This window comes from Lepus europaeus, chromosome 3 (assembly GCF_033115175.1).
Source record: "Lepus europaeus isolate LE1 chromosome 3, mLepTim1.pri, whole genome shotgun sequence".
Lineage (NCBI taxonomy): Eukaryota > Metazoa > Chordata > Mammalia > Lagomorpha > Leporidae > Lepus > Lepus europaeus.
The window spans coordinates 155,495,501-155,518,341 of NC_084829.1; the positions used below are offsets into that span (position 1 = coordinate 155,495,501).

A 22,841-nucleotide genomic window follows, 5' to 3' on the forward strand; every position below is an offset into this window, starting at 1 on the left:
GGGGGGCCGGCGCTGTGGCACACTAGGTTAATCCTCTGCCTGCAAGGGCTGACATCCCATGTGAGCGCCGGTTCTAGTCCCGGTTGCTCCTCTCCAGTCCAGCTCTCTGCTGTGACCTGGGATAGCAATAGAAGATGGCCCAAGTGCTTGGGCCCCTGCACCCACATGGGAGACTAGGAAGAAGCTCCTGGCTCCTGTCTTCGGGTCAGCACAGCTCCAGCCATTGAGGCCATTTGGGGAGTGAACCAACAGATGGAAGACCTTTCTTTCTCTCTCTCTCTCTCTCACACACACACACTGTCTGTAACTCTACCTGTCAAGTAAATAAATAAAATCTTTTAAAAAATACTGCCAAGGAGCCTCATTTTCACACTTTGCTTTAAATTGTTCATAGATCTGGGCCTGGTACTGTCTTTTTGCATCAGTTACCAGAACCCCCTCAAACACCAGAAACATTGCACCAGCTGTCTTTGAATGTAGGTATTATGAAACTCTGACCACAGTGTGGAAATGCAGTATTTTATTACACCTGTGACCATGTGATTTTTTAAACCCATGAGTTCCTTCCTTTTCTCCTCATAAAGACAGAATTAACCTTCTTATAGTAAACATGTCTTGAAAGCAAATTAAAGCCACATGCTATGAGAAAGAACTCCCATGCATGCAGTTAAAACATGGGAATCCTGGAATTTAAGGGAGATACTGATGGTTCCTGGGGACTAAGCAAGCTCGCTCTCTGAAATGTGTGTTAATCAGGACAACATCCATGTTGTCACCACTGGAACCTCTGCAACAAAGGTAAATGAATGGCCAGGGGAAGCTAAAGTTGCAGATTCACTGACTTTAAAATAGATTATCTTGGATTATCCAGGTGGGCCCTCTGTCATCCTGAAGGGCTTTAAAGATTAGTCTGAGGAAACTGTGGCTACAGAGGAAAGGCTCAGAAAGACACACAGTTGCAGACTTGGAAGACAGGAAGAGTGCCAAGAGGAAGGCAATGTGGGCGCCCTCTTGAGCCCAGAGAAGGTAAGGGAATGGATTCGCTCCGGAGCCTCCAGGAGGAACACAATCCTGCCAAGACCTCAGTTTTATCCCGGGGGACCAGCCTCAGACTCCTGACCTGCAGATCCCCGAGATAAAATTGCTTAAACTGTTAAATCCAGGTCCTTTTTCCCAGAAGCAAATTAGGAAACTAATACAAGACAGTTCTAGAAATCAGGAACACACCATACCTATGCCTTAACCAACCCCCCCCCCACCCTTTTTTTTGACAGGCAGAGTTAGAGAGAGAGAGGAGAGAAAGGTCTTCCTTTTTTGTTGCTTCACCCCCCCAAATAAATGGCTGCTATGGCCAGCACTGCGCTGATCCGAAGCCAGAAGCCAGGTGCCTCCTCCCCGTCTCCCATGGGAGTGCAGGGCCCAAGCACTTGGGCCATCCTCTACCACCTTCCCAGGCCACAGCAGAGAGCTGGACTGGAAGAGGGGCAACCGAGACTAGAACCTGGGGTGCCGGCGCCACAGGTGGAGGTTTAGCCTAGTGAGCCACAGAGCCAGCCATACCTAATCCCTTTGATCTAAAATAAATTTTACTTACATGTGGGAATCTAGAAATATGTGGGGGTGACAGGATGGAAAGAAGAGACTGCAGCTCAGCACGTAAGGTCAGAAGTGAAGGAGGAGAAGGAAAAAATGAAAACTCTGTGTAGTCAGCAAACAGGGAGAGGTGAATCACATCCAAGTGCAGGCTAACTTCCTCTGATCAGCGGATTCAAAAGAAAGAATTTATTATGCTATTTCAATATTTTCTGTTTGATTTTCACATAAATGTGTTACATATTTTTAAAGAAATTTATATTCCATAGCATATAACGTTTATAATATGCAAGCATTAAAAATTTTTCAAACTAGATGTAGGTACCTAGTAGTGGTAAGAAGTAATATAATGCCAACATCAAATTTTTGAACCAATAGCAATTTTTGAAAAATATATATATTATCTTATAAAAAAAAAAAACCTGCAAACAGAACCATCAGAGAAGACCGCCGCAGCTATAGTTGAAACAGATTTCTCAATGTAATTAGATCTTTTGAGTCTAGAAGCCATTTTCCTTCTGACTCCACCAGAGGGCACTGTAACCTTTGGAGAAGATCAAAGAGCAGCCACTAAGTCCCAGAGATGTTTTCTTTTGAGGAAGCCAGAGCACAATGCAGAAAATGAACACCAGAAATGCATTTCAATTTTTTTCCATGTCATTTTACTAGATACATTTTCTCTTATTTCCATCTTACAGGTCAACCTTGAAAACAAAAAGGAGAAACGAGCCATGCCGCTTTTCTCAGTTTCGTCAAAAGGACAAGGTGACAAAGAACAAAAAGTACAATTAAATTTCAGGTATCATTCTCACATTAACATCTTGCCCCAAACACCATGCAGTGCTAGAAGTCACATCCCCGACATGCAAGAACACGGTGACCAGAAGGCCTGGTTTTCAGTGGGGGATATAAAATGTCCCTATGGGTCATGCTCCCCCTTCAGACTAAAGGTAAAGAGAGATCTACACAGAGCAGTTACCTCTTCTCACAACAGGAGAGAGATTAAAGCAAATTGTTAAATGCAGACTCCATTTTTTAATGTTTTCTATGGTATGATGGGAAAGAGTTGAGAAGTGCAGAAGAAGCAAAAGTAAAAATGAAATAAAATAGCTTCCTGTGTCTCTGCACACTGAGAAACATGCAGCCGCTCGACACCTTACCATGGAGATAGGCGGCTTTCCCTTTCCATCAGGGGTAGATTACGTACCACCACTCCCAGCGCATTTCAGGTAGGGTGAAAGGCAGAGTTAGACTGGAGAAACTCCAGTTCCCCAGACCTTTGATTAGCAATGATGTATTTCAAAACCTCATCAAGGCCACCACCTCCCATGCCTGAGACTCGGTTTCTCTTGGGAGATAAGTATACAATAGTGGAAGGGAACTAAATTGGCAACTCCCAATCAGATACCATATTCTATTAGACAGAAGAAGAGACGCTTTCTAGAACTTTGCATATAATAGCTTTTCAATATAAAGTGATTTGGGGACAGGAACACTGTGTACCTAAATTACTTACTACATCATCTGTGTGGCTGTAACAAAATATCATCTTTCTTACAAAGAGGTATGTGTCTGTGAATCTAAATATGGCTCGAATCTGTGCAGTACCTCTCCTCAAAAGACTTAAAAGTATTTTTCCTTTATTTTATTTACCTTAATGGCATTGTGATGTGAAAGCTACATGATGAAATTATAATTACACAAGAGTAGAGTAAGGATGGTTAAGGGACTAATCCCCAATCACAAATCGAGTCTGCGATTATCCCCTGACAAGACTTTAAATGGCAAACAAAACTAGCATCGCACTCTTCAAGTCTTTAACCATACCTCTTCCCACAGGATCTCACAGGGCTACCAACAAGTGTAATCCACAGTGGAAAAACAGGACCATCTAGTGACCGGGTCAGACCACACTGCAGACAGTGCGGCAGCAGATCACAGCAGAGGGCAAACAGATCCTTCAGGGCTCAAATGGAAAATTTAGCAAAAAGCCACCACAACCAGCCCAGTGAGATGCAGCCCATGCCCCACATCACAGGCATTGTTCCCTGAGGGGCTCTACTACAACAGGCATTTTCAAAGTATTAGGGGAGGGAGTGCTGAGAGTCCAGGGGCTCAAGCTAGAGTTCTGGCTCCACCATTTGGGGCTCCAGGCCAGGCATTTCACTGCGCTGATAATCCACACTCATGCTGCCTGGGCCACTGGGGGGGCAGGAGAAGTAGGGGTTGAGGGAGGGAGGAGGGGAGAAGATTGTGGCTGGAACACACCAATTTGCAAACCATAAGAGCTCTGTAAAAAGGCATGGGTTTCACACTGAACTCTGAGTACAAACACAGTCTCTGTCTTAGGCTTCTAGGAGTCCTCAGCATCATATGCTGTATGATTCTTTCCAGTACTTTCATCTTATTCTATTTGAGCTGTTGTGGCAGAGCTATGAGTTCCTAAAGGTCACAAATGCCCTTCAAATGCAAGGCTGACAATCGGACTCAGCATGTGTTTGCAATCCGCCAGTCAGGAGGAGTCTGTTATATAAGGTTCCAGTCTAGATTACGGGTTGGCAATAGAGAGATGTGCTCCCCACAACCCCAAAATGGAGCCCTCTGCAGACCTTAATCCTTAACAGGTTACATGGGTCTGAACCGACGTGGAGAGTCTCACCCTCTTCCGGAGCAGCTCACACATCCAATGGCCATAGGAGTCTCACCTCAGGCCCCATCAAACTATCTAAAATCCATTTCAGAGAGGACTCACTCCCCAGCAATAAACAGGAAGTAATCCAGTTCTCCCAATATCATTTGGACCAGAAAAGCGATCCGAGGCCCAGAGAAAAGTTACCAGGGTTGCCCCTGCGTAAGTGTCATGGAAAGTGTCCCCTCTGTTTCACTTAGTCTACCCTGGCTCCTACATCCCTTTAGTGGCCACAGCGGAGAGTGGGGCATCATGGAAGCAGCCCCTTACTTCTTAGTACACAGTAAAAGCATTTATAGAGGTATAAACACTAACGAAGGGGTGATTTTGGTCTAGAAGGGCAGGGCGAAAAATCGGGCAGTTCCCTCTAGCTTTCATCACAGGAGGTTCCACTAAGTAAGCTTTAACCAAGAAAATAGAAACTGTAGGCCAATCTCCCTGAAGCAACTTTGAAAAATGACTCTAAGTCTTGGTTAAGTGATCTCATGGAGATATTTTGCTTTTAAGTCTGAATGGTACTCAAGGAGTTCCCGCTGAAAGATCAGTTAAATACAAGGGCTTAAAAAAGTTCATGGAAGATGGAATTAAGAGACAATGCACATTTTCCTTGAACTTTTTGGAGACCTGTCCTTTGTAACAAGGAAAAGCCAAAGCATTTCAAGGTTTTGCCAAACATGGCCAAAAACTTTTGGAGCTCTTCCACTTAGGAAAAATCTCTGGAAGTTTATCGGAGGTGCAAACCAAATCAAAAGGCTGGAAGAACACTTTATGCTGTACTGGGGGCACTCTGAATTATTATTTCTGCTTGCTTTAGCACCTTGCTGATATGGTGAATCCCAAACCAATAACCTGCCAATCACAGAAAGAATCCATGGCCTTTTCCGGAGTAAAGAGGCTAAAGGCAAGGCCTCTCAAACTGGAAGCAATAGCCAGAGGATTTGAACAGCCACCTCTCCCAGGCACTGACCACAACTTCACCTGGGGTCAGAGCTCCCCTTCTCCATACCCACTTGGTAGAGAAAGGAGGGTCTAACCACTTGCTGGAACTGACTGATCATGGTGCCTCTTAGCTTAGAGAAGCTTCCAATACTACACCTTGTTTTCTTCATTCTTCTCGCTGAGGTTGATTTGTTTACAAAGTAGAGAAAAAAAAAAAAAACTTTTTAGTAAAGCTTGAGGAAATATTCAACAACTATTTCCATTGAGCTTGCAGACACAGTTTAGGTGGTTATTTCCATCCAACTGTCAAGTCACACTTAGACTACAACATGAAATGTGTTATGTCAACAGTTTGCTAGGACAGGGAGGGCCCAAATGACTCCTTGGCGGATTATGATAATTCTCACGGTGAGAAGTTCAAGCAGATAAACTTGTTTTGGTATAAATAAATTTTGAAGTTCAAAGTTCTTTCATATATGTATTTTCCATAGTTTGTTAAAGACCCCTTATATTCATGGTGATTAAAAGACTTTCACATTATTTCTCTATGGGATACCTTGAAAAGTGATCGCAAAGTTTTCTATCTGTCCTTTAGTCAAAAGATTACATTATTTGTGTTTTATTTGGTAGAGGTTTGTGGGCATAAGTGGCACAAAGTGTAAAGCTTATTAAAAAGAAATAATAATGTATGATGGAAGTCTTTTTCTGGTTAAGATCAGTGCTTAAAATAGAGAAACCTACAAGCTGGAGGGTATGGGGAATGGAGAGTGAGAGAACTGAAATTTAATCCACGCCCCCATATTTTTCCTACAAGATTTCCTGAGCATTCCTCATACATTATAGTGCAACATATTAACTCCAATGAATCACTAGTATTCTTATTTTTCTCAAGCAAAAAGTATATACTTTAAGAATATACGCGAGCAAAACATATAATAGTATATCATCTTTTTAAAACACTAGTAATTTTAACTTCTATAAATATATTTAAATAACAAACATATTATTCACATAGCACACAAAGTAATGAACAAACATACAAAAATAAAACAATCGTGATTTTAACTCTTGTTGGTTTTGTTTCGTTTGTGTGTGTGTGTGTGTGTTCTGTCTGAGGTTTGTTTGCTTGTTGATTTCTTGAGTGAGGATATTAAAATTTCAGACATCAGAATCATCTTGTCAATATTGATCCATGGAAAACTGGATATAAATTCATATCGTGTGAAGGTGCCACAACCAAGGACAAAAGCAGCAAACATTCCTTTCTGGGCTTCTTACCCTGTCCTATAGTTGCTTAGATAAGAGAGGAAGGAGCATAGGTCTCCAACCATAATGGGACAGTTTCCTCTCACAGTTTCAAGAAAAAGAAACATTAATCAGATCCTTCAATAGGGGTGTGAAAATAGCAAGCCGTCCTCTGAGTGAGTGGAATGTAGAACACACCCCCTTTTTGGGCTTTCCTGTGCTCTATGAAGTATTTCCCAACAAGCGGAAAAGGCACCACACCATTCTGCACCAAAGGCAAGAAGATTTGGTCCACAACATCACATCTGTCCTCCACCAATCACTGCTGAAGGAAGTTTTCCTCCACTCAGAACATGATTCATAGAACTCAGCTACCCAACCAGGTAGAAAGTGCATATTCTTCTTTTTGGAAAACAGAACATTTCTATGAATAAGTACCTTATTAAAATCTGATCTTTTGTCCATAGAATGCTGTAATTCTTTTGAGAGCAAGGAACAAAAGATAAATTTCTCATACTCCACCCAGAACCTCGCATCCTTGTGAGCTTCCAATAGAAACACACAGCTGGGAACACACTGTTCAAGTGAAATTAGTCATTGTGTCCTCGATGGTGTGTTATAAATGCAATGAGAAGAATGCTGTCTTTGGTGATGTTTTTCATCTACATTGCATCTTCAGAGGGGAAGCTGATGTTTGAGGAACTGGGTTTCAGTTTTCCTTTTAAGGAAAGACCTAAGTTCTTGCAACCTCTTGAAGAATTGCCTTGGTAAAGTGTGAGATGAGACAATCCTGGCGTGTCTTCAAATAGAATTTTCAACACAGCCAGAAGGTGACTTCCTGAGTTCTGGGGGGTCACCCTCGGGGACAGGTGCAGCCCTCTGCTGCTGGTAGATGTCCTGGATCAGCAGAGTGTTCATGACTTTCCACTCTCTATATTTCCTTGCTGTCAGCTTTGGATCATCCAGCAACTGGTTAATCATGGCCAGGTCATGTTCTTTACACTGTTCAAGTAGGAAAAAAAAAAAAAAAAACAGGAGATGGTATGTTGTCAGTGTCTTAGTTTCAATAGAACACGTTTGTCAACACTTTCACATGTACATTCATGAAATAATTATCAAAGCATTTTAACACATTAATATTCTAAGCCGTGCACTCAGCCTAAAGAAATATGTCAGGACATCCATTTACATATGCTAACCACAAAGATGTTTAATATCGTCCCCAAGAGGAAGCAGAAGAACTAGGCATACAGCCAAGGTTTTCTTTGCTGCTCTCCCTGATAAATCCATTATTCCACATATAATGAAGATTCTGCCTTGTGTGAGCATTATCCCTCCTGGAACTTATAACTGAATTGACTATGCAAACTTCACTAAGTAAAACCAGGACATAATTACCTAAGACATGAACTTACACAAAATATATCTTATTATTTTTATTAAATTATTTTAACATTAACAAATCATATTTAATTACTATACATAGAAGAAATGTATAGGTTATCTTCGTATTTTAAAAAAGAGCCTACTAATCTCCCATCAAAATAGTATGTATGGGGGCGGTGCTGTGGCATAGCAGGTAAAGCTGCTGCTGCAGTGCCGGGATCCCACATGGGTGCCAGTTCGAGTTCCGGCTGCTCCACTCTTCCAGCTCTCTGCTGTGGCCTTAGAAAGAAGTAGAAGATGGTCCAAGTCCTTAGGCCTCTGCACCCATGTGGGAGACCTGGAGGAAGCTCCTGGCTCCTGGCTTCAGACCAGCACAGATCCAGCCGTTTTGGCCAATTGGGGGGTGAACCAGTGAGTGGAAGACCTCTCTCTCTCTTTCTCTCTCGCTCTATCTCTCTCTCTCTCTGCCTCTCCTTCTCTATGTGTGTAACTGTGACTTTCAAGTAAATATATAAATCTTTTAAAAAAAGCATGTATGCCAATAATGCTAATAGTGTGAACAATCCATGTGTGTAATTTTACCCTGCCTGTGGATTCAGTGACACCCATTTTTTAAATGAATGGCTCAGTTTTGTTTTCTGTACTCAAGGAGTGGGGTAAAATTAAGACACACCATCCTCCACACTAAAGAAAAAAAAAACACTCAGCCCCGACAACTTTATCACAAACCCATTACTGTGTTTTCCATCCCTATGCCTACAGTCTTAAATTTGCTTTTTTTTTTTTTTAAATTTATTTGACAGATAGAGTTAGACAGTGAGAGAGAGAGAGACAGAGAGAAAGGTCTTCCTTACGTTGGTTCACCCCCCAAATGGCCGCTATGGCTGGAGCTATGCAGATCCGAAGCCAAGAGCCAGATGCTTCCCCATGCGGGGGGAAGGGGCCCAAGCACTTGGGCCATCCTCCACTGCCTTCCCAGGCCACAGCAGAGAGCTGGACTGGAAGAGGAGCAACCGGGACTAGAACCTGGTGCCCATATGGGATGCTGGTGCCGCAGGCAGAGGATTAACCAAGTGAGCCACGGTGCCGGCCCCTTATAGTCTTAAATTTGTACATACAGTCCAATACCTCACACTGATCCACTGCTGTACCTCCCAAGTGAGGTCTCCACCATGTCTCCCCACTTTAAATCCATCCAGTACCTAAATGCTGGGTCCTCTCAGATTCCCCTTTTAAAAAAAGATTTTCATTTATTTGAAAAGCAGAGAGAGAAAAAGAGAAAGAGAGCAAGAGTGAGAGAGAGAGAGAGACTTTCCCTCCACTGGTTCACTCCTCAAATGGCCCCAATGACCAGGGCTGTTCCAGGCCAAAGTCAGGAGCTTGGAGCTTCTTCCAGGTCTCTCATGTAAGTGCAGGAGTCCAAGCGCTTGGGCCATCCTCTGCTGTTTTCCCAGGAGTATTAGCAGAGAGCTGGATCAGAAATGGAGCAGCTGGGTCTCAAACCAGCACCATATGGGATGTCAGCATAGGAATCAGTGGCATAGCCCACTATGACACAATGTCAGCCCCTTACGATTCCTCTTAGTGTCCAAAGTTCCTCACAGACTTTCAGCTGCACTTCCTTCTTACTCTCTAGTCCAATAGTATGAGAGCATTTTTCTCATCTCCACAAGTCTACTTCCATGACACAAGGCTACTCCATAAAAGCTCATGGAAAATCGAATTAAAAAGTAAAAAAAAATTAGTGAAAAAGGCTTTGAAATCTACGCACACAAGAGATAGTCAAAAGGTTAATGAAAATGAATAGTAGGCCGGCGCCGTGGCTCAATAGGCTAATCCTCCCCCTGCAGGGCCCGCACACCGGGTTCTAGTCCCAGTCTGGGCGCCAGATTCTGTCCCGGTTGCCTCTCTTCTAGTCCAGCTCTCTGCTGTGGCCCTTGGAGTGCAGTGGAGGATGGCCCAAGTCCTTGGGCCCTGCACCCGCATGGGAGACCAGGAGAAGCACCTGGCTCCTGGCTTCGGATCAGCACAGTGCGCTGGCCGCAGTGCAGCGGCTGCAGCAGCCATTGGAGGGTGAACCAATGGCAAAGGAAGACCTTTCTCTCTGTCTCTCTGTCTCTCACTGTCCACTCTGCCTGTCAAAAAAAAAAAAAATAGAATTATACCGTGAAAATGAATAGTAAGAAAAGCTATGCATGAATTGAAAATCTGTTTGTACAAAGATAACTTATCTTTTAATTTCATTTTCCATGATCATGTTGAAGTTGCCTTATACTGTACCACACAAAGAACCTTCCTCACCTTTCTTCATCTGATGAACTCCAATATCTAGAGTGTCTTTCACACTTTCCAATCAGTTATTCAACTTTTAACATATAAATTTATACTCTTTTCCGGCATCATGTTCGCCAGAAAAATCTTCATTGAACCCCCAAACTGGACTGAGAAACTGTTTAATTTTGTATTCTCATAACTTCCAAGGCTTAGAGCCCTCTTAGAACTACAGCGACACATTTCTTTTGATGCTTATTGATCCTCTATGTTACCTTGTTTAAAGTTTACAGGAGAAGTATTTTCTATCCTGTATTCCCTGCACCAAACACAGTACCAGCACCACGTTCATATTCATGGCATGTTTACCTTTGCACCAGTTCCTCTGCCTACCCCAAGGACAGCATGCATGCAGCAAAACCACCACACATTCACTTGTCTTTCTTCGAATTCAAAACCACTGCCAGTGGACTTTCACTCCCATCCAGTACCCAAACCTTTACCGACCTCTTCTCTCTCCAAACACTGCTTCAAAGGTTCTCAACTCAAATCTTTGCCCCCATCCACACCTGCAGCTGATGACCTTGCCCTATTCTTTGAGGAAATAGAGACAATCAGAGGAGTATCCCAAAGTTTCTTGCCCACCACCTACCTCTGCACAAATATTTGCTGCCCTCCCTCCAGTACAGGCACATGAAATGTCTGCACTCCTAACCACGCCAACCTTCTCTCTGCCCTATCTATATTCAGGACCTCAGTCAGGTCATGTAGTCTCCACAACTCTCTGTCATGTATAGACAGTCCCAAATTAATACCTCCTCTATTTCTCTCCTGGAATCTAAAGTTTGTCTAAAGTTCCTCCTTAGCAGCTCCATTTGGATACTTAAGAAGCATCTCAAGTATAAAGTGCCCAAAACTTAGTTCCTTGTATTCTACCCAGCCAGCTCCTGCTCCTACCCTTGTCTTCTGCAAAGCAAAGATGGTAACTCCATCCTTCAATTGCTCAGGGGCGCCCCAACTGAGACTAGAACCCGGGGTGCCGGTGCCGCAGGCAGAGGATTAGCCTAGTGAGCCATGGTGCCAGCCGGTTTGCACTTTCTACACAAAATAAACACACCCATGGGGGCAACACTGAGGCCACAAAGGACCCTTAGCCAGCAATTCAGGGGCTCCGCGTGTGCCCCTCAAATTCCTATCATGCCCTGTTCCTCAATGGAACTAACTGCTCTCCTGAGTGCTTTGAACTTGAAACCCAGTAAGAAGCAAACCATCATCTTTGACAGGAATCAACATGCAAGCGTCAAATCACCTGCTACTGAAGAGGCTGATGGGCTTTGTTTTGTTTTGTTTTGTTTTGTTTTGTTTTCCAGCAAAGCCAACTCTCACATCACATGACTGCCACTTCCTGAGGTTAGTAGGACCACGGGGCGTGGGTACCATGTCATTAGCCCCCTACACTACACATTTGTGAGGCCTCCAGGATCCTTGGAAAGGACTGCCTTCCACAAATGTCCACAGAGCAGTTCTTTGCTGGGTGTGGGAACTGGCCCCTGAGATGACCCTCAACATTCCCTGCTTCCGGTTGTCATTGCCTCCCTGAGTATAAACTGACCAGCAACTTGCTTTCACTGAATAGAAGATGGCAAAAGAAACATGATGTCACCACTATGACTGTGTTATAACCCAGCTTGCTTACGGCTCTCCCTGTCTGGCTCACCCAGAGGGAAGCCAGCTCCCAAATGGTGAGCGGTCCTATGAAGAAGCCGGCATAACAAGGAACTGGGGGTAGCCTCCAGACAATAGCTGGTGAGCAATTTGAGACCCTCAACCCAACAAGTACTAAGGAACTGAATCTTGCCAACAATACATGCGAGAGCTTGAAAGCCAGTGTCCCTAGGGAGGAATGAATGCAGCCCCAGGGGACAGCTTATCACAACTTCGTGAGAGACCTGGGCAAAGGCATGCCCAGATTCCTGATCCACAGGAACTCTGGAATGATAAATACTAACTGCTTGAAATTGTTAGATTCAGAAGTAATTTGTTACCTAACACTAAATAACTAATATACTACATTGCCCAATGAAGTCCACTTAACAATCCTGATGCCCATAGAATAGTGTTTGCTCCTTAGTAAGGATCAGGAAATATCTGTTCAGTGAAATGTATCCACTCACATCAGCTTTCAGAGATAAACATGACAGTAAAATCCTAATATCCCCTGGCATGTTACACCGGATGACCCAGCACAAGCAGACTTATCAACGCTGTACATCTTGTGGGATGAGTTCTTAGTGACGTCATTCATCATTAAATATTGCAGAATTTCACTGCATTTAGATTTTCTTTCTATGTGAAACATGTTCTCCCTTTTCCTTTCTAGCCTCATTTTTTGCAACATTTTAGGGTGCTTAGCTCTTCTGCTGACTAGCCGGGATGTCTGAATAAGAGCCACTCCACCCCGTTTGTAGCCTTGTCCTTTTCATTGAGGACAATTCTTCCTGGAATGGGACTCAAATTCTTCATGTAAAAGAACATGTACAAAGCAGAATCAAATTGCAGGATGGATCTATTAAGGCTAAAAGAACCTGATAACTCTTCTGCTAATTCAGGACTACTTTACAAAGTATCCTGGTCTACCCCTGTCTGTGCTATAATCTAAATGCAAAAGCAGCATGCTTTTGTTACAAGGAACCATGTTAGTCACAAGAGGCCCTGAAAATAGCTTCAGTACATCCTGTACACTGTCCCTTATTTCCACAGTGAAAACATCTGTGGGTCTCTTACCACAAATTGTATACTTCCCACTGCCCAGCTCTTATGGTGTTCCTTGGCAGCAGAGCCTAGAGCTGGGAGTTTCTAAGTCTTTGCTGTATGTGAAATCCAGACATTTCCTTTGGGTGCACTACAGAAGAATGGCACACTTGAGTGAATCAGTTGAAAACTTAAGACCTTACAGATATTAGTGCTTATTCTCATCAATTGATGATCCTGTGTCTCATCAACACCAGTTACTGCAGTAGGTATGAGAAATACAAAAACAAATTATACACGGTCCTTAATGTTTAGGAGCTTAAAATTTGAACTTTATAGTGGAGTATACATAAAAACCAGGGCATACTGTGGAAAATGGTATTAGGTGCTGCTGTGTGACACTTCTGATGCTTTTAGAATACCCAAGATCATCTTATCACATGAAGACTCTGTTTACTTTTCCTGCCTTTCTTCTACCCACAGAAACACACAGTGGTTATCATGGCTGTCACAGGAGAACCACCCACGCTTCACACCATCCCTGCAGAGTTCACCACGATCTTTAATGGCTTTACCTTTAATGTGCTATTCAAGGTTCGAATTTTGTGGAGTTTCTCATTTATGGATGGGTTTTTGCACCGCTTAACAAAGGACTTCCTCAACTCCTTTTTGGTTGAAGGTCGTCGGTCCCCAAGAGGAGACAAACTAGCTTGCTCGAGTGATTTGTAGAGTTTCTCCATTTCATCATCTTCAGATGCTTTTGTTTCTTCTGTTGAAAAACAAGGCAACAAGAAAACAAGAATATTAGATAACTGTTATCCTAAGTCACGTCTCGGCTGGCATCTTAATTTCAGTCTCAGGACTGGAGCTGATATATTTTTGTTGTCTGGACCACTTACTTTGTGTTTTTGCTCCTGCAGGGCCTCACTCCCTTTGAAAGCTCTGCAGGATGAGCTGCTCCAGGACTCTCTCTTAGCTTCTGGTGGTTTCTTGGTTTGTGAACTCTCAAAATGCATGCTTTCCCTGTGTGTATGTCTCTGTGGTAAGCTTCCTTTTTTTTTTTTTAATAAGAACACCAGCCTTACTGGATGAGGGCCTCACTCTACGGAACTCATCTTAAATAATCACACTTGCAACCACCCCATTTCCCAGTAAGTAACATCCTCAGAATCTGGAGTTTAGGATTTCAACACATGAATTTTTTAAGGACACAATTCAATCCTTAACAGTCTGCACTCTTGTCTCCCAACATGCATGCCCTTCCCACACACAAAATACATCCTACACATTTCAATATCCCCAGAAGTTTTTGCCCAATATCAACTTTAAGAGAAAAATGTTATCCCAATACCATCTACGTGAACTATTGGGGAAGCAAGAGTATGGTTCACTCTAGGAATAATTCTTCTCTCTTTAACCTGTGAAACTACACAAATTGTCTGTTTCTAAAATACAATGGCAGGATAGGGAAGTCCTAGTCAACTATTACATCCCCAAAGGTCTGAGAATCATTGCCTTGGATGACTCCTTACTATACTCTTCCAGTTCTGCCCTTTGAGAGAAGAATCCTGCTGGTGATCTGTGGTTTTCAGGAGATAGTGATCATGATCATCCTGACACAACAAGGCTCCTGCCCTTCTTCACCATGTCTTGCCAGCAACAACCCAAGTGATTCCAATAAGGCAACCTCAGCCCACGACCCACGGGGGATCACATGTTCCAAAGCAAGCCATTGGCAAGCTCATCATGCTGGCTGCAGTCATGGGTTCAGGGATGGGCATGTGATTTAGATCAAGTCAGCTGGGGCCAGGAAAACTCAGCTTTGGGACTTTGGAGTATCAGAGAAGCATTTTTTTTTCTTTCTTTTTCAAAATCTATTTGTTTGAGAGGCAGGGAGACGGAGACAGAGACAGAGAACAGCCATCCACCAATTCACTCCCTAAATGTCAATGGCTGGTATTGGGCTGAGCTCAAAGATGAGAATCAGAAATACATACAGAGCCCCCCACAATGTGGGCAGCAGGAACCCAATTACTTGAGCTATCACTGCTGCCCCACAGGGTATACATTAGCAGAAAGCTGGAATTAGGAGCAGAATCAGGACTCAAACCCACACATTCTGATATGGGGTGTGAGCATCTTAACTAGTATGTGACTGCTAAGCCAAAAACTATCCCTCCCTTTTTTCTTGAAGAGATTGTTGAGATGATGTGAGCTGGAAGCCTCCAAGAATCATGAGAAATAAACCAATCTGTTCTGAGCCATTGATATTAATGATATCATTGGAGCCATTACATGACCTTTGTTAAGCTGCATGGTTATATGCAACTGAAAAGGCCTCAATTGATGAAGAGATTACCTAAAGAAAATCTTCATTTCTTGATGTTGCTTTAATGTATCACTAAGAATTAGTCCTTCATTCTCAAAATAATCTTGGAAATGACACACCATGAGATTTATTTAGCCACCAAATCCTTCTTAGTGTTTATATACGTCATTTCCTTCCCTGAGAGAAGGCTCTATGAAAAGAATAGGTTGGGTCAAACAATTAAGATACCAACAGGGACACGCACATCCCAAATCAGAATTCCTGGGTTCAATCTCAGCTCCACTTTAAATTCCAGCTTCTTGCTCACGTACAACCTGCAAGCAGCAGGTGATGGCTCAAGTATGTGTGTCCCAGGCAACCACTTGGGATACCTAGATTGAGTTCTTGTCTCCAGCTTCACCTTGGCCCAGCTCCAGTCATTGTGGGCATTTTGGGATTGATCCACCATATGTGATCTCTCTGTGCCTGTCTCTACCTCTCGAATTATCTCATTAACTAAAAAGTGTGGCTTTAAGAGAAAATAAAAATAACAACCTTTTCAAAGGGGAGAAAAAAGAATGTAGTGATAATCTAGAATGATCAGATTCAAACACGCTTTGCTTACTTTATAGTTTACTCCTCTATGATTAGAAATCTTTAGGGAAGAATTAGTCTTCCTTCCAATAGAGAGCAGGGATGTTGGGCTGACTTTGTAACTGATGCAGAGGACTGCTCAGCACAAACTTTGTTCTCTGCCAAAACAGTATCAAAAAAGGGAGAAAATATTCAAAACTGTATGTGAAGACAATTAAACTTTTTGGCTCAGATTGTGTGCAGAATCAAAAATGGGCTTTTGTCAATACGGACATGAAAAGATGCTCAACATCATTAGTTGTTAGGGAAATGAAACCAAAAGACACAGTGAGAAACCACTTCACACCCACCAGGATGGCTAAAACGAAAGAGGCAGACAGTAATAACTGTGGGAAAGCATGTGGAGCAACGGAAACGCTTACACTTTGCTGGCGGAAACATAAGACAGAGTCGCCATGTTAGAAAACACTTCAGCCGTTCCTCAAAATGCTAAACATAGAATTCCCATATTCCACTCCTGGAGATACAACAGAGAACTGAAAGCCGACATCTACTCAGTTGTATCTGGATGCTCATAGCAGCACTGTTTGTAACGAACAAAAGGTGGAAAGAGCTTAAATGGTTCAACTGATGAATGTGTAAGCCAAATGTGGTACACAAGGGAATATTGTTCAGTAACTAAAAGAAATACAGTAATAATTTGCCCACAGCGCTACAAACATGGATGAACCTTGAAAATATTAAGCTAAGTCAAAGAGACCAGACACAAAAGAGCACATATTGTATGAGTCCCTTTGTATGAAATGTCCAGAACAGGCGAATCCCCAGACAGCAAGTTGCATAAGGTTTGCCTGGGGCTGGGCAGGGTTGAGCGGGAATGAGGGATGATGGCTCATGTACTGGTAGATAGGATTCTCTTTGTGGTCATGTTGACATTTGCAAATTAAATTCTGATGATCATGGCACAACTCTGATTATTCTAGAACCCACTAACTGCACATTTTTATCTGAATTTTATGCCATATGAAATATACCTCAGTAAATATATTTAAAAAATTAGACTTTTATGAGATGGCAGGGATAGCTCCTGTTCACACAGCAGAAATACTAAGCATGGCAACAGTTCTGGGGTTAAACTAGAGATATTTGAAGGTCTTTAAAAAATTAAGTAAAAAGGCATCAGACTTTTAGACGAGACATTAGAAATAAGGACTCTGTTTCAGACACACAGGACATGCAATTTTACATGTTCTTTTTTCCATCAGCAAGCCAGGTAGGATGCTACTTCAAAAAAGCCTAAATGCATTTCATATGTATGTATGTATCTCATAGCTTTCAATAAAAAATCAGTATTTTTAAAGTAAATAAGATATATTTGACAAACCTAAGCAAACTGAACAAGCGTGTAATAAATAGAACAGTTTGTTTTCACCAAACACCTCAGTTCTGCCAAAGACTGTGATCGAAAAAAAAAATAATTTTAGCTAATACATTCAGCTTCTAATTATGGTAAGGGTCAAAATTATTATATTAAGACTACATAACTGTCGATGGATACTAACTAAATCAGTAAAGATAAAAACAACTTTAGAATCTGGGAATAGAGCTTTTTCCTCAAATGGAAAGTAAAGAGAACTCTAGTTTGGATAATTTTATTATTATTTACTATATTTATATGAAAATACATGATTTTATGTTAAAAATGCCAAAGGCTATCTTCCTCCCTCTTCCCCATTGTTTTTCCTAACTTAAATGTCAGAGAATCTAGCTGTGTTTGTGACTGAGTATGAGTGTTTGTAAACATCTTGATCCTCCAAGAAATTATTTGGCTTAAAGTTAATATACAAGTAAAATGAATCTGTTGGGGGGTAACTGAAAGTTCATACAAAATTCACCTAAAATTCACATATAATTTAAAAAAAAAAAAGCACTTTCTATCTGAATTCATCTGGAAATGAGATAATTTAAAATGAGCACACACATCCAGATAGGATTAAAGCACTTTGGGAAATGAGGAAAACGTGAGAGGCAAATTACCACTGGGTTCTTGTCTCCCAGCACCTGATTGTCCTCAAGGGAGACCTGCAACAAAGATTGCACATGTGACCTCTAATGACCTGATTCTAGAATCACCCAGAAACATAAGGACAGTAAAACAATAAATGGTGATTTAGGAGTCAAGAAAATACCTTTATTGGCCTTTTTGGTATCATAATCTGAGAAATGTACAGCATACTTCTAAGTACTCAAGGGACGTATGTGTGAGCCAACTAAGTCCACAACTTAGAGTATGGAACTTTATATTGTTTTTACTGTTGCTATTAGCTGGTGCTTAGGACTTCATGGGACCATAAAATGAACACCCAATAATAAAGGAAGCAGGTGATAAATAGGATTGTAGGACAAGAAAGGACCCAAAGGGTCCATGCACTCAATAAAACACAGCTTGCCCCTGACCTTAAAGCAGAGGTGAGAGTCCACATTGCTGTACTAAGACCAGCCCTGGCATGTTAACCCTTTCTGGCTACCCCTGCACCTCCAACAGGTTTTTCAGTAAAGCAATATTTGTACGTACCGTTTTAATTTTTTATGTAAACATTTTTGTGAATTATAAATTCATATTAGAAAGCACCAGATTATTTTGCCATACCTTATCCAATCACAAAGAGAAAAAAATAAATAAGATGGCACAAAAGATCACTCATCTCTCTCCCACTGGAAATGGAAGCCAAGTTCATTATTTCTGCCTCCCTTACCTTCTGAAGCTAAATAAATGAATTCTGTCTGATAGTCAAGCGTTTCCAATTCAATTTTTATCCTTCCACTCAAATGCCTATCTAAGTCTTCCTACATAAAATATGAGGACTTTGATTTCCATTATCATGGAAGGTACTTTATGGTCTGGCTCAACTCAACCTCACACGCTCTTTGTCAAGCAAGGTAAAAACTATTTTTGCTTCACAGACAAGAAAAAGAAAAGTTAAATTCTTGAAAAGATATGATCTTTTCAAAATGCAAATTGATGATGGAGAAAAGATGATAATCTCAATTCTACCCTGTGCAGGCCCATGTGCTTCTACGGCAGTTCTCAAACTTAAAATCACCTAGGGATCTTGTTAACATGCAGCTCCTGCTTTACACCATCTGGGATGGTGCAAAGATTCTAAATTTTTAACAAGCTCCGGGGGGATGCCAGAACTGCTAGTCCCCGAACCATACTTTGCCTAGCAAGACTAGAGTATCTGTTAGCTGTTTTTGACTCAATACCAGTTTCAACTCAACAGAAAAAGGGACTGAGTTACAACTAGCAAAGAGGACCCTGTCCATAAAGCAGAATTTATTCTTTCTGTGCCATATCCTAATTTATAAATAGAAAGGAATTTGGCTTTGCTAAAAGGAGTGGTCCTGCTTTAAAGTGTCATTAGCTCATGTATGGCGTTAGTAGGAATTTGAGGTAAATGTTTACTATCCCTTAAATCTGTTAGAAGAACTCAGAATGTCTCAAGATGTTACATTAGTAAACAGTCTCCAAACTTGGTCATTTATCTAATAGTTAGATCCAAGAAAGGGATTGTATGTGTGTGCATGTATGTGTAATTATGGGAAAATGGAATTCAAGATTTGATTCTGATGCAAAAAAAAATTGATATCCATGTATTGTTTTTCATGATACCTGTTTTCCACAGATTTTCAAGATCTTTCTTGTGTGTGTGTGTATGTGTGTGTGTTTTATTAAACAAGACCCTTCTTAGTGACATTAGCAAATGAGACAAAACAACATTTTTTAACTAATGGTTAGAAGTTCACTCTTTTCCAAGAGTATGTCAAATGAATGTGCAACTCCCTCTTCTTCCTCCTACGTACACAGCCTATTGTCTGTTTCTGACAGGACAGGCCTGCTCCTGTAGGCCCAGAATTTGGCTGTCAAGAACATTGTGTGCAGATTATCTCTTAAAATACTGTATTTTCTCCTTTTCCTCCCCCACTATCTTATTTTTGGTCTTCCCTTGTGCTTTCTAGAATGGGTTGCTTATTTTCTATTTAGAACATAAAAGCTGGCTTCCAAAGACAGGAGAGGAATTCATGTGCCAGATTCCATAGCAGGATATGAAGGGGAATTTTCTGAGATGAGAAAAATCTGAATGATGGCCTAAGGAAGAACATTTTCATTCCCAAAGATGAAACACTGGGAAAGCTTTAGGTAGAAAATAACAGTTCCAGTTTTCAGTGGAAGGCATTTGTGACAAAGAAAAGAAATAATCATATAGTCAGCCAGCGCTGCGGCTCACTAGGCTAATCCTCCACCTTGCGGCGCCGGCACACCGGGTTCTAGTCCCGGTTGGGGCGCCGGATTCTGGCCCGGTTGCCCCTCTTCCAGGCCAGCTCTCTGCTGTGGCCAGGGAGTGCAGTGAAGGATGGCCCAAGTGCTTGGGCCCTGCACCCCATGGGAGACCAGGATAGCACCTGGCTCCTGCCATTGGATCAGTGCGGTGCGCCGGCCACAGCACGCCGGCCGCAGCGGCCATTGGAGGGTGAACCAACGGCAAAGGAAGACCTTTCTCTCTCTCTCTCACTGTCCACTCTGTCAAAAAAAATAATAATAATAATCATATAGTCATTCAGACAATCTGCATACTCTTTATGACTTTCCTAAGGCTATTTAGTATAGCACCTGGTTCTCACAGGTCAAAATAATTTTGCAGGTTTTCTCTACTTAGTGATTTTAACAACTCCGCAAGTTAAGAAGACTTGAAATCATGACAGATTTAAACTAATCAATTAAGAAAAACATCTAGATAACTCATCTTTACAATAAGTACATTACTAATATTAGGATAGTATAGTTTTTGAGAGAATAGTTCCTATTTCTACTGCTGCAAATCAGGCAATCAACATTAACCAAGATGGTAGCTGGCTGGATTGGACAAGGCTCGCACTGCTCATACTACCTTCAAACTTAAAGCCTTTGCAGCCGAGGTGCTAGGGTTTGTATGGCAAGCTGTGCTGCCACAACCAAACACGACAGGACATTCATAAGCTGTCCAGTAACCCGGGAGATAGGCCAGATGATCAAATTCTCTGTGTGGGGATTTGTTAATTTTAGTTTTTATTTGAGTCAGAAAGAGAGACAGACAGACAGACAGTGAGCAATCTTTACCACTGGTTCGTTCTCAAGTGCTCACAACAACCAGAGCTGGGCAAGGCCTAAGCCAAGGAGCCCAGAACTCAATCAGGGAATCTCAAGCATTGTGCCAAATACCTGCCCCAGTGTGGGGATTTGAAAGATACAGGGAGATGATGAACCAGTTCAAATAAGCAGAAAGTAAGCGTCATATATATATATATATATATATATATATATACACATATACGTATACATGTATATATATATGTATACATGTGTTCTCAACAGCAGCCATGTATACAACAAAGGCATAAGTACTTCAACAAAATAAGATTGCAAATTTGGGAGAACACCAAGTAAGTGACTTCAAAAAGTTCACAAATAAAGGAATCCTATAAGAGAGAAATCAAACTAAGAGAAAATTGGAGAGAATACCTAATCATAAAGCTATTATGAGGAGCCTTCAAAAGTTGATGGAAAGGGTTGGCATTGTTGCACGGTACTGGGTTAAGCTACTGCCCATCCCAATGAGCACCAGTTCACGGCACATTGTTCCACTTCCAAACCAGCTTCTTGATAATGCACCTGGGAAACCAGCACAAGATGGCCCAAGTGCTGCAGCCCCTGCATCCACGTGGGAGACCCAAATGGAGTTCCAGGCCCCTGGCTTCAGCTTGCAGCAGTCTTTGCTGTTGTAGCCATTTGCAGGTATTTGGGGAGTAACCCAGCAGATGGCAGATCTGTCCCTCTCTCTATCTTTCCCGCTTTCTCTGTTACTCTGCCTTCCAAATAAATAAGTAGCTTTTTAAAAGCTGATGGTTGGGGCCAGTGCTGTGGCATACAGGTAAAACCACCGCTTGCAGTGCCAGCATCCCATGTGGGCACCAGTTCAAGTCCTGGCTGCTACACTTCCGATACACCTCTAAGGGAAAGCAGTAGAAGATGGCCCAAGTCCTTGGGCCTCTGCACCCACATGTGAGACCCAGAGGAAGCTCCTGACTCCCAGCTTCGGATCGGCACAGCTCCAGCCGTTACGGCCAATTGGGGAGTGAACCAGTGGATGGAAGACCTGTTTCTGTCAGCCTCTCCTTCTCTCTGTGTAACTCTTTCAATAAATCAATCTTATAAAAGAAAACTTGATGATAAATGTATATTATGATATCTGCGTGAATTTTTAAAAAAAATTTACACTGAAATAAACTTATCTTTTACTTCCATTTTCCTGTGAACTTGTCGAAGTTCCCTTGATTTTTAACTTGTACTCATATGAGTCTTTGAGAGGAGAAATTTCACTTTGATATCCCTCATGTTTCTCTATTCATTTTACTTTTTTCTGCCAAATTAATGTACCTATCTCCTATGGAGTGTTTTTTTGTTTAAGTTTTTTTTTCTTTTTTTTTTTTTTTAAGTCAGAGTTACATAGAGGCAGAAGCAGAGAGAGAAAGAGAGAGAGAGGCCTTCCATCTGCTGGTTCACTCCCAAGATGGCCGCAATGGCCAGAACTGCACCAATCCTCTGGGTTTCCCATGCAGGCGCATGGGAATATCCCTCCTAAGGAAGACACAAAACCCAAAAGGAAAATAATAAAAGTTGACTATATTAAAAATTTTTATGAAGATAGCATAAATTTTTATTACTGTTATATACATGAGACATATTTCTAAAATCCATAGAACATGTGACTATTGAAATGCATGCAGCATCTGACCAACTTCCATCGCCCTCCTATGTTTCCAAGGCAAGCCACCATCACCTATTACCTGAACACATGCATTGGCTTTTGGCTGGCTATTCTGCTATGCCAATGTTCCCTAATGGCTGTCTTTTACCAAGAAGCCTTTAAATCATAAGTCAAATTATATCACCCCTTCTATCAACCCCATCTAGCAGCTTTCTCTCTCAGAGCAGAACCAAGAGTATTTACCATGGCTCTAGGTGAT

At 41.9% G+C, this 22,841-nt stretch overlaps 2 protein-coding genes across 2 annotated transcripts in view; one reads left to right on the top strand and one right to left on the bottom strand.

The window, feature by feature from the left end:
• The window catches only part of OPRM1 (opioid receptor mu 1), a 185,797-nt gene that overhangs the window by 98,131 nt on the left and 64,825 nt on the right, over positions 1–22,841 (top strand). The window lies entirely within an intron of this gene.
• The window catches only part of IPCEF1 (interaction protein for cytohesin exchange factors 1), an 80,457-nt gene continuing 64,854 nt past the window's right edge, over positions 7,239–22,841 (bottom strand). The window contains exons 7-8 of the mRNA XM_062186958.1: positions 13,450–13,643; positions 7,239–7,468 (exon numbers count right to left, since the gene is read on the bottom strand). Of these exons, the coding sequence (XP_062042942.1) occupies positions 7,268–7,468; positions 13,450–13,643 (395 nt within the window). The 3' untranslated portion in view covers positions 7,239–7,267. The remainder of the gene's footprint in view (positions 7,469–13,449; positions 13,644–22,841) is intronic.